Source organism: Equus asinus, chromosome 4, assembly GCF_041296235.1.
Source record: "Equus asinus isolate D_3611 breed Donkey chromosome 4, EquAss-T2T_v2, whole genome shotgun sequence".
Lineage (NCBI taxonomy): Eukaryota > Metazoa > Chordata > Mammalia > Perissodactyla > Equidae > Equus > Equus asinus.
In genome coordinates, this window is record NC_091793.1 from 108,504,547 (window position 1) to 108,517,678 (window position 13,132).

The window sequence follows — 13,132 nt, forward strand, 5'->3', positions numbered from 1 at the left end:
AAGTTATTTTCACTGTGTTTGTTACAATAAACTGTATATTCCAGATTTAATCAATTGGAAAACTAAAAATGCAGTATTGATAAATCTCAGAGTGGTTGGGGGATGGCTGACCTGTGGGTCTGAAAAAAAGGTCTGTAGTCTAGGAAAAAAGGTTCTGCTGCAACTTACATCTGATCTCTTCAGAGGGTTGCCTACATCCATTTTTATCATTATTATTACTGTCCCTTTGGCTGCTTAAAAGCAGGAAATAAAGTTAATTATGATTAAGAATTCAATCTCTTTGAAATTAAGGCAATATTCACTTCAGGAGCAATGAGACACTTACTAAAATTAGCACGGCTAGGACTGTTTCTGATTCTCGTGGTGTTAAAGTCTGGTCCACATGGATTGATGCTGAAGAGGAAATGAGGGGACTGGAAATGATACCAAATTATGCAAGATTCTCTTCCACACAGGTTGTACACATTGTTTTTACGTAGTTACATATTAGAAACAAATATGTTCCAAATGCATTCAGGCTAAATCCTGTCAAGAGATTCTTGACATGGGGAAAAGATAGCTTGGCTACTTTTCTCGAGAAATGTCCACTGTACGATTTTGAAATTCCTATGAATTGTGATAGTCATGAAGCCAGAATTAATAAGCCGGCACCATGACTCAACAAGAAGACAGCAAAAAAATTTTTTTTCTTCTTTTTGTCTTCAATAGCTTGATAACGAAGTTGAAAAGACAGCAAATCTTGTCCTTAGCAACTGGACTCAACAAATTAAGGCAAGTAAACACAAACCTCATCTGTGTAAACTCAGATTTTAGGATGGAAGCTTTTTGCTTCTGCACAAATATGATGCTGTGCTTTAGTGCTGCTATTTCTAAGTGTGAACAAAGAGAAAAATGCTTCCTCACCTGAGTTATTAGACAGATATGTCTTTCAACTAAACCAATAGAAGAGCAGAGCTCTACTTATGATTATTATTTATAGCAAACACTTACATAGCATTTATTGTGTGCCAGGTGCTATATACTTATATATTTAATCATCACAACAACCCAAGGTGGTATGTGACCTTGCATTGTCCCATTTTACAGATGGGTGGGGAAACTGAGACACAGAGAGGTAAATGATTTGCCTAAGGCTACAAAGCTGGTTAATGGTTAAACCAACAATTGTTCCAAGTCTTTGGGCTCCAGGATCATTGCTCTTCACTATTATCCTACACTGACTGCCTCTCTGTATAATTTGTAACTCAGGGCAAGCGACAAATACTATCTGAGTTTGGTCTTGTCATTTGCAGAGGGAGGTTCGTGATCTCTGTCTCCCTGGTGAGAGGAGCACTCTGAGGGGTGGGTGGCAATATGTAAAGGGAAGTATATATTGATTCCACAAGTATGTATGGGCCTCTTCTTGTGCTCCACTCTGTACTAAGACACGGTTCTTCTTTTCAAGTAACTTAAAATTTAGTTGGCTAGACAACATATGGGCAGGAAATAGTGAATGAATCCTAGGAGAGAAATTATGATCTGGTGTGAGAAGCTAAAACATATCATTACAGGTTCTTGAGCAGAGAGAATAACAGACAGAACCTGTATGTACAGAAGATTATTCTAGAACAATATAGTTTAGGAGGAATCCATTTCAAGTGGAAAGGTCTAGAAGCCAATGGAGAAAGAATATGCTAAGAAAATCCAATAATCCCTTTTGGGAGGACTTGTGCTCCAAAGGTTGACATTTGCCTTTTTTTCTCCAAAGTGTTAGTCCCAAAGAGAACTTTCCAGAATAGTCAGCCACTAGAGTCAAATAACCGGAGACGCCCTCAGAAACAGGCAGCCCCACCTCAGCCCTCAATCTTGCCTCTGAAGCTTCTGCTGAAACCCAGGACTCCATAAGACCAGGACATTAATAAGAAATGTTTGAGAGAAAGAAATTTCTATACCCACAATAGCAGTACTGGTAAAAAGATGCCATCCAGAATCACCTTTATAATAAATATTAAAGAGTCCCAGAAACAGTATCCAGTCATTTGTTCTTAGTTTTACTCTTGATTTTATGAGCTTTCTTAAACAGGATTTGTTTTTAAAAATCCATTCTCTAAATATTCAGCTTTCACGTAAAATTCAATGTAATGGACCAAAAGAGAGAAATCATGCTTAGCAACTGAAATTGCTTTCAAGAACAAAAAGCATCTTTTATTATTTCCCAGTTTCCACTAAGTAATAATTCTAAATAAAATGATTTTATTTTTTATGAAGAGTGACAGAGAAATTAGAGAATATCAAAATTCTCGAGCTATAATAATTTTCTCCCCAGTTACAATTCAAGGGATTTCAGCATGTCAGTAATGAAGTTCAGTCTGTTTTAAAGACACAAATGAAAAGCCTCAAAGGACTAAATGTTCTCGCCTCATGCTCTCATTTATCAGCGGGCATGTGACCAAGTGAAGGTGGAGGAAGAGGGTCTCTGAGCTTCTTGTTCCCTCAATTCCCTTTTGTAGAGGCTCCCTGTTTAGAGACCTTCAAAAGGCTTTGCCTCTGATTCCTAAGGAAAGAGAGACCTGAGCTTTCCCTTCCTTATCTGGTTTTACAGTCCTTGCAACCTTGAAGTGGAAAACCAAACAGTCTTTCAACCAACTCAGTTCCTGAACAGGCTGAATCCAACTCAAACCAAACTGTTTCTTTATTTTATCTCTGGAGCATCATCTTCTGCCAAGTTAGAACTGTGTAGGATAGGAAATGATCGCCTGAATCATAAGGCACTCTGAGATTTGAGGCATCAGCAAGGTTGAACACTTCTTCCTTCCTGTCGCCTCCCCCACCCCTTTCACCCACCCCCCCATAAACGGAGGGCATTCCATGTGATGCCAGCCAAGCACCTAGCTCTCAAGCCTGGGCATCAAGGAGCAAAATTTCCCCTTTGCTGTAAGTCTTAAGAGAGCATTTTAAAACAACCTCAGTTGTGGCCCAGGTTGATTTAAAAGAATGATGCAGGCAGTTGTCCATGTTTGTTGTGATATTTTTTGTGGCAAAGCCATTTCCTTCCATTATGCTAGCTATAACAGTGTTTTGGAGGCTTGGAGGCCTTCGGTGATTTAATAAAATGTTTAACCCTCTTGAATGCACTCAATACAACGGAAAAATGTACAGTAGTTCTCAGGGCAAAATGTTAGCTGCTCTGATATTTTAGATAGATTTTGAAGTGAGGGCAGAAAACAACTAAAAGTACACAGTCATTCGAGCTAGCACATGAGCTTGACGTATTCCAGAACAGAAGAGTGTTCTCTTGACATCAGTTTCTGCTCCTTTTTAATTTTTTTGTATGTTTTACACTTTAGGCCAAGAAGAAATTAATGGTGAGTACCAAGAAGCATGAAGCACTTTTCCATCTTGTAGAAAGCTCCAAGCAAACTGTAACGGAAAAGGAGAAGCAGAAGGTAACCTGTCATGGTCAGCTGGGTGCATGTGGCTTGGAGACGGGTGGGCTTCCTGCCCTTAGCTATGAACACAAGAGAACTGGCTGATTCGCGCCTCTCTGTGGGGTCTCTGCAGAGCTGGAGTGTGGCAGAGTATGAGAAGGGATTCTAAATTATTCCTGGTCCACATATATTTTTAAAAAGCATTTTTGACAGATGATAAATTAGACCAATGGTGTCCAAATGTTTTAACAGGGAGCCCTGTTAAATTTCTCAGCTCACACCCCAAATAAGTAAAAAAATCTATACACATATATGGAATATAATATCTTTATGTATGTTGTGTATTATATATAGTACATTATATATTATATTAATATGAACATTGTAAAACATAAAAAAGTACAAGTGCTTCAAGGATGAGATAAAGATGCAATAATATTTTAAGTAATTAGCTAATCATGATGTTTTCATATAATCATTAAGTAACATTTCCAGGCAAAATATACATTTGGAGTAAAGTTTAGCCTTAACCATAGTAAATATAAATTCATATTTCTAATAGTCTTCCTGATAATTTTAAGTTTTTTGGTCAGCTTCGTGTCAGATCTCGCTAGATCATCCCGGTGTTTGCCTCTTCCTGTGGGAGACGATGCCCTCATAATCAAGAGCAGGAGAACCATCCGCTCCCACACTTTCCCGTGGCTTCCTGCGCTCACGTTGTTAGTATCAATGTCAATCCACAGCTTCTAAGCAGAAATCTTTTTAAGGCAGTTGTTAATTTTGTGTGTATTGACCTAATGAAGCTAGATAATACATCTGTAAATCCACATGATCCAGACACATGCCGATGGCCATTGTCCCAGGATGGTGAAAGTGAAGACATTTGTGAGAGCCCACATCAGTTTCTGATGTAAAATTCCCACTCTTCCTCCAGGACACTTCAGAATCCACAACTGGCCGTGTATGGGCACCAACGTCAATTCATGTATTTAACAAGAGTAAGCTTGATAACTGCTTTTAGACAAAAATGAACACAAATCATTTTGGAGTGCAAGCAGAAAATCAAAATCAAATATTTTCTGCTTGCACCCCAGTAGATTATCTTGCACACTTCTTGTGGTATGTGCCCCAGATTGGAAACCTCTGAAATAGTCAATATCTTTCCCCAAAAGATGGAGTCCCCTTAAGGAAATGCAGGCAGCACGACTGCAACCCAAAACATTCTTAAAAGAAAAAGAAAATTGTCGTTGCAAGTAACACTATCATTTCACCTGAAGAAACTATTAGCTGAATAACTTCAATTCATTGTTAGCAAGATTTTACAAGGTTCTTATTTCTTCACATGTCAGTCTTCACAGTTTGAAATGATCATAACAAGTATTGAATAATGAGAGAGCTTTGGAGTAGGCAAAGCCACAGTGCATTAAAATGCTAAGCACCAGGACCTGTCATAGGCATACGGAGCCCTCATTAGAAGCTATTCTTTATTGATGTCAAGCAATAACAAAGAAAATAGCATGGGCAGCTAAGTGGTGAATTTCTTCTTCCTTGCTTCATTTGCAGCTTCCTGGGAGGTTGAAGTCCATGGTCAACCCTGCCCTCCTGCAGCTGATCCTATAACCATAGCCCTTGGCTATCATTACGTCACAGACCCCTACCATCTTCATTGCTTTACTGGCAGCCTTTTTTTTTTTTTAAGTCTTAAAGCTAAATGCCTGAAGCAGCATTCATTTTTGCATCTTATATAGAGGCACCCCTGATCTCCAACCTGAGCTGAGTGTGTTCTGTACTCCTCAGCAATTCTTTCTGTTTTCCTGCTCAGCAGTCCTTGTTCTCACCAGAAGCTTGTCTAAATCTCCATTCTTCTCGCACCTCCATCCTCACCACCTACTCTCAGCAGACTGTCTTGCCTGCTGCCTCATAGTGTAAATAGAAATCAGCACAGCCTCCTGCCTACTGAAGTCCTATGTGCAATGAGATAGGCCAGTTCTTCACCGTGTGCTCCGACTCCCATCCCATCCTGCCTCTCAGAGACCCTTCTCTCGATTAGTCCCCTCTCTCCTGTATCTTGGACATCTCCCTCTCTGAGTTGCTTCACACCAGTCTTTTCAACTGCCCCCTATCTTAGGAGGGTAGGGAGAGTCAGGGAGACACCTTTTCATGGCCCTATTCCTGTTCCTTTCCAGATATTACCTCTCTCTTTTTTTTTTTACCTCTCCTTCTTTTTACAGTAAGATTTATTGAAAGGGTTGTCTGTGCTCTGTCTCCACTTCCTCATCTCCTATTTACTCCTCAAACCACCCAATCAAACCTTCCCCATCATTCTCCTAAGAGTGTTCTTGCCATTGAAAACAATGCCATCCTTGTGGCTAAAACCAATGGATAGTTTCCAATTCTTATCTTATTTAACTTCTTGGAAGCATTAAACATTATTGACTTCGCCTTCTAAAAACACTCTCTTCTTTTAATTCTCTTATTCAGCAACATCTTACTCTTTTGGTTTTCCTTTCTGGCAATGTTTTCTTAGACTCTTTTATGGACTTCCCTTTTTCTGCCTGGCCTTTATCTATTGCTGTTCCTGATAATTTCTCTCCTGGGCCTCATTCTTTTTATTCAGCATTGTATCTCCATTGTCCAACACAGAACTCTCAATATCAAGTACTCAATAAATATTCTCTCAAGGCTTCGACAACCCTATCTATGCTGACAATACCAAGTTTGTATCTCGAGCCCAAACCAGTCTCTAAACTGTTTTCTGGCACCTCAAACTCAATACCCCAAATCAAAACCATCACTTCCCTCCACCAAAAACCTTCTTTATTTCTGTGTTTTCTATATCCTTGAATGTGACCACCCACCATATCCTCCTGATTCCAACTCCTAAATTAAATTCCTCTTGAATTTATCTACTTAAGTCTGTCTCCACTGCCACTCCCCTCTCCCGGGCCACCACAAATGGGTCTCCTGGCTCTCAGGGTTGCCTCCTCCTGTCTATGTCCCATGTACAAGCCGGGCTTGAATCTAAACCTTGAATCTGAGGATATCATTCTCCTTTTGAAAGACTTCAAGAACTTCCCAGTGACCTCAGAATAAAGCGCAAATGCCTTCACATGGCCCTTATTTGACCCTGACTCCCTGACATGACCTTTGCTGTTGTTCAGCATCATCTCTAGCTATTCTCTCTCTCAATCTGTGCTCCAACCTTACCCCAAATTTTTTCATTATCATTCCATGCTATTTTGCCTCACCAATTCCTATTTTCATTTTAGTTTTATTCCTACAGGGATCATTTCTGTGAGCACTTACTATGTGCCAAGTCTTGGCTTCAACGTTATTTTAATTCCAAGGTTAGTTTAGATACCTGTCATGGTGAATACTTATATCACCATGGGATCTATTACACAGGATAGTAATGGCCTGTGTGGGTCCCTGACTAGAGAGGGAACCTATCTTTTTCCCCTTACTAGTCCAAAAGCCTTGTACATGACACATTGTGTCACTCAATGTGTTTGATGAATGAATGAATGAATGAATGAGAGGTTTGTTCCAAGAGAAAGAAAAGAAGAAAGAAAAAGAATTCAGTGTTTGACAGATTTTAGTAATGGTTTCTGAGAAGTTCCTTAAACAAGAATGTAAGAGTCTAGGTGCTGTTTAAATATCTATTTGGGCCTATTTGCTGAGCATAAACTTTTAGTCAATAGCTGTATAGTGCAGGCTAATGAATGTGAGTGGTAATCTCAAAAGTGACTCAGATCTCATTGCTAGGGGGGTCTGAGCATTGTCAATAAGAATCTAAGGACAATGATTTAGCAAAGTATAGCCATGGCACACTTTCAGCCCTTTCACTATATTATTATCAGGTTAAAATTCACGAGCTCATGTTTCTATAGATAAACATGGTTCATTACACTTAATGTACAAAACCAAGTGTGTCCTGTGTAGGTCATACATCAGAGCCCAGGGACAGTTGAATGGCTAGCATATCAATTGGAATAATGGAGTGAGTGGTATTAATATTTAGTATTTTGGATGAATGTTCTTCATAACTGAAATGTTAGTCAAAATGTCCTTAAACATAAAGAGGATCATTCTTAAAAGCTGTCTCTGTCCTTGAAACTCCTAAACTGCTTAAGTCAGAGGGATCCTCCACGTTCCTTAAACTGTGGTTTGAGGACCATTTGCATCAGAATCATCTGAGGAGGTGGTGAAAATTCAGATTTTCCGATCCCACTACAGAACTATTGAATCAATATTTCTACTTGGGGGACCCTCAAAATCTGCAATTTTATAAGCACACCAGTTATTCCTGAGCATACTAAAGTTTGAGAATCATCCATGTAATCCTACTTCCTTCTCTCTCAAAGATGTGAAATTACTTGTCTGAGCATTTTGCAAATCAATTGCAGCTACCCTTGTCCAGAGAGTTTTGTATTATTTTGGTTTTCCAGAAGATTTCACCGTCAGAATGGCCAATCTTGATGATGGGCAAGAGGGGGCTCTTTGTGAAGGAGCAGATCGCTGGGGAGCAGGATGAAAGGATAGCACCCATCAAGCTGCCCATAAGTTGCAGTGAACATGGGCACGCGTCTCAGGCTCTTCACTAGTAATGATAATGCTCACTAATCTTTGGGTGCTACACCAGCTGTCAGGCAGAGGGCCACAAGCTTTACCTGCATCACCTGCTTGAATCCTCAAAGCAATCCAGTGAAGTAGGAACATCACCATGCCCCTCACAGAGGAGAAAAAACTGTGGTTCATGAAGGTGAAGTAACTCACCTGCAGTCAGAACCAGGACTCTAACCCTGAAGTCTGATTCCAAAGTTATACTGCAGAGTTCATATAGTGAAAGTGGAGGGAGGTCGCTGGGCAGGATGGTAGCCGGCCGAATCCGAGTTCTAAAACTTAAATGATGGTGCAAGTCTTCATCTGGGCTGGTAAGAAATGCAGGGGCCTGAAGGATTTGCTGCATAAGACTACACGAATCACTGATGGATTACAGTCTTGAGTTGGAGATTTTTCATCTGTGCTTGCTTCTCCTCACCTGTCATTGGCCTCATCCTTGATTTGACGAACGTGGGTACATCACATATTTAAAGAACTCAACTTCCTCATGTGAAAAATTGAAGGAATCTTACTGAAAGGCCCTTAGGTTTTCTTTCAGCTCTGATATCCATTTTTTTCTGAGGAAGGTCTTTGGTTTTGTCATCTATAGTTACTGTTTATGACTTTAGTTTGGAGATGAGAAATATATCATTTGGCTGCATATAATTCCTAATATGAAATTATACAAGGCTTTCATAAATGTGTTAATCAACATGTGACACTGATGTTTTACTTTAGCTCCTCAATAAACTGAAAAAATCGACTGAGAGGTTGACAAAAGAAGATGAAAATTACTACGAAAAAAACATGGCCGGCTGTTCTACCAGACTGAAATGGGAGAACACACTAGAAAACTGCTACCAGGTAAGTTAGCCATTCACATTTTGTTCTGCTTCCATGGAGCTCTGTGTGGCCTTGAAAATGGAGGTTAGATCTACAGTTACATGGTCTGATGATCCCCGTCCTTAGCTGTGACACTCGCTTCTATTGTGAGTTTAGACAAACCACATTACTTCTCATTATTTTTCTCCATGGAGGCAATTACCAGTGAATCTTTATTAAGCATCATTGGCCAGAAATTCTGCTCCTAATTCTCAATGGACACAATAGCACTCAGCTAACATTACAAAGTGCCGTCGAACTAAAGTATAAGTTAAGGCTTAAGTGTTGGGTACTCAGAAATGAGTTTTAGGCCTGAGAGCGGATTCATACAGTAATCACCTATGGAGTTCCTTTGTATGTCAGGCGTTGTGTTGGGCACTGGAGATATAGCAATGAATAAATGCCATCTCAACTCTTGAGATGTGCAGAGTTTAGTGGTAAAGAAGACATATAAAGCATTGCAAATCATCCAATAAAAATAAGCAAAAGGTATGAACAAGGACATCACAAAAGAGAAAATCAAAATCACTAATGAACATATGAAAAGGTGCTCAATCATTTGGCAAAAATTAAAAATTAACAATATCAAGTGTTGCCAAGGATGTTGGGAAACAAGAATTCTAGTATCCTTCTAGTGAGAATAAGTTAGTGATATGGAGTGTTACTGAGATGTGCATGCACCCACAACATAGCACTTCCCCTTTTAGGCAAGTATCCTGAAGAAAAATTTGAAGAAACTGTATACCAAGGGGTATGTATACGAATGTTTATTGAAGAATTGTTTATAATTGCACGGTGAGAAAAAGTTATACACAGTCTTCATACCTATAAATAGAGGAATTAATCTTAAAATGTGCTCTAATTTAGGAAGTAGACTAATATATAGCAATAAAACATGAATTAAAACCATATTTAAACATGAATTAACCTCAAAAACATGATGTTGAAGAAATACTATTTATACAATTGATGTAAATTAAAACATTTAAAAAACTCACACCCCAAACTATACTGAGTTTATCTATGTGTTTGTAAACTTAAACACATAGACCGGGTCTGTGTTGGATGAGGGCAGTGGAGCTCATGGTGGGAATTCAACAGGGCTGCCACGTACAGCCACGCAGCTTGTGGACAGCTCCTGGCAGAGCAGCACAAAAAGCCCGGGCTCAAAACTTATTTCAACTATCTCTGAATAGCTTAGCTCTCTTTTGTAAGTCAATCTAAATATGACCAAATTAAATAATTTTCAATTCTGGGTGGTAAGAACATGAATGTTTTTATTTTCTCCACACGTTTTAAGTTTAAAAAAAGTTTAGGGGCCAGGCTGGTGTCATAGTGGCCAAGTTTGCACACTCCACTTTGGTGGCCTGGTGTTTACCGGTTTGGATCCCGGATGTGGACCTACACACTACTCATCAAGCCAGGCAGTGATGGTGTCCCACATACAAAATAGAGAAACATTGGCACAGATGTTAGCTCAGTAACAATCTTCCTCAAGCAAAAAGAGGAAGATTGGCAAAAGATGTTAGCTCAGGGCCAATCGTCCTCACCAAAAAAATTTAAAAAATAAATAATAATGATGTTTAAGGCAAGGTGTGATTGCAAAAAGAAGCAATCATGATGCAATTTGATAAGCACTGTAATGTGGGTATGAGCAATATGGCTAATATGTAACAAGTGCTGGGTATGAGCAGGCACTGTGCTAAGTACAATTAACCTACATTTGTGCACTATATTTTGTATTCACCACAATATTCTGAAGAGGTAATACTTTTATTCTCAATTCATAGTGAGGAAATTGAGACTGAGAGAGATGAAGTAACTTACCCAGGTTCTGGGATTCAACCTTGGCAGTCTGATGCCACGAGCTTTACCTCTGTGCTATGCTTCTGCCCTAACGAGAGCTGGGGGCGGGAAGGCCACATGGTAAGCAGAAATTGAAGGGCTGTATTGAGTTTCTTGCTGTTCCACTTTCAACGTAGGATAGATTCAGAGTTAGGGAAGAAGAGGGATATTAAAAGAGAAGTGAAAACTTGGGTCAAAGAAGAGAAAAAATGAGAAGAAACCCTTCTTTAATTTATCCCTTCAAACATAGGGCCCTGGTACGTACCTTGCTTATGCCGAATAGGTTTTAGATGAAGATGATGACAAAAGGCCAAGGGCTTAAATTTCAGCTTTGTCCATGTGAAACCTGACTCTCCAAACTGACCTCTTATTTTTCCTGCCCCCTAGAATTTCTCAGTGAAGCTCTGGCCTTTCCACAGAGGCTGGCATCCTAGGACAGCCCTATTGAGAAATGGGAGAGAAATTGCTGCTCCCACTCCATCCTCCAGGCCCCCCTCAAGGGCTGTGAGAAAACTACTTAACCTTAGTTTCTCTGTCCTTCTCATCCTTCTATCTACGTCACAGCAATAGACGACAATTATGGTTCTTACCTAGTATGGCTGCCAGGATTCCTGGTGTAGCTGACATCCAGCTGGCCTTCAGTACGTATTAGATATTGCTATTGCTAACTAACCTTACTATCAGAGGCTCTTCCTAGGTCTCTCCTTTCTTTTTCTCTGTTTCCTTTTCTCCTGTTAGGGTCCTCCTCTGCCTTCTCCCTCCACCCCATCCTCCTTTCAGCAGTCCCAACTTTTATAGTGAAATATCTTGAAAATTATCTTCTTTGCTTATAAAGTCTTCGTGATAGTGACAAGAGATATATTTATTTACATTTCAAAAGATCTCCTTTCAACTCAGCTTTAAAAATGTTTAAGACCCTAGGTGTTTTATTAGAATGAAGGTCACATGGAGAGTCTACTGGAAGTCGGACTCTCCATAAGGAAAAGAAGGATTTCCTTTCACCCTTCTTGTATCCTGGCTTACTGCTACCACCAGGCTGGAGGCCACCGGTATTTCACTCCCCCTCCATTTTAGCTCACGCAGTTCCTTTTATCCCACCTTCCTTAGAACTCTCCTCTGCCTCCTGAGTGCCAAACCAAGCCCATTCGACCCACTTGAGGTTACTTCTGTCAAGTCATCCTTGCCTCACCCCAACCAGTAATGAGTCCCTTACTTTGTATTTCCCTGGCTTGTATATACTCAATCCATACCAACAAGTCATTGACTCACATATTACACTATGCACTATACTCTCTGTTGTTTACAAACTCAGGAGTAAAATGTTATATTCATGAAGACACATAACAAAAGTGGGCTGAATTGGATTAAAGGGAATTCTATTATAAGTGTGAGAGGTGGAAATGGGACAACCAGGATCATTCAGTTTTATTTTTTCTCCATTCTCCCACCATTCTTCTATAAAGATGAGAGTTCATTTTAACTTCCTATGAAGTGTCCTCTTACCCCTTCTTACTCTCCAGGTTGGATTTACAAATTCTTTAAGAGAACATTCATTGAACTATGTTCATGGTAGTTTACTAGATACCATGAGAAAAATTTTAAAGTCTCAAGTGTGGCTATCAAGTAATGAAACCAATTACATAAACCACATGTCAAAATTAGTCTTATTATTTCATAATCATACTATATTCAAGTCATATTTCCTACCTTCCAAGAAGAGACAATTCAGTTGGTAGAAATAATCTGTAATATATTTTGAAAAATAATAACCACACTACCAAGAATTACCAAGAATCAAATGCTTGGTATTGATAGTACTTACTCAAGGAATTATTTTAGAGATCCGTTTGCAATAAGTATCAAGAGCCTTAAAAAATGTTACCATTCTCAACCAGTGTTCCTCATCTGAACCACAGAACACAGAAAATAATTTGAGTGACAGTTTCCTCAGTTCTCCCAAGGATGGTAGTGACTAGTACCACTGTAGATGCAGAGGAGAGATGGTGACTCATAGCATTGAGTGCCTTGAGGACAGTGGGTGCCTTGGGACATTAGGTCTTAATTCTCTCCTAGAATCTCAGTTGAAAAACTATAATCTCCTTTCTATAAATCCACCTTGAGGAAATTAACTAAAAAAACCCCACAGATTTCAATTCAAAATACATCAAAAATAAAAGAGAGAAAATTAAAATGGTCAACGTTAAGGGAATGACTAAATGAATTAATACATTCTAGACAATGGACTATTAATTAAAACGGTGTTTTGGAGACTAACAGCATGGGAAACTGCTTATGTATAATGTTAAGTGGAAAAAAATAGGATACAAATTTGAATAATTGAGAGATAACTAGAAAGATAAAACCATTCATAACCACATACCTTGATGAAATGAAAT

The 13,132-nt window shown here is 39.2% G+C and overlaps 1 protein-coding gene across 7 annotated transcripts in view; it reads left to right on the forward strand.

The window, feature by feature from the left end:
* The window catches only part of NOSTRIN (nitric oxide synthase trafficking), a 65,192-nt gene that overhangs the window by 35,558 nt on the left and 16,502 nt on the right, over window positions 1–13,132 (forward strand). For all 7 annotated transcript variants that reach the window (XM_014860479.3, XM_014860486.3, XM_014860491.3 and 4 more), the window contains 3 exons: window positions 709–771; window positions 3,327–3,425; window positions 8,748–8,873. In XM_014860479.3, coding sequence (XP_014715965.1) covers window positions 709–771; window positions 3,327–3,425; window positions 8,748–8,873 — 288 coding nt within the window. The remainder of the gene's footprint in view (window positions 1–708; window positions 772–3,326; window positions 3,426–8,747; window positions 8,874–13,132) is intronic.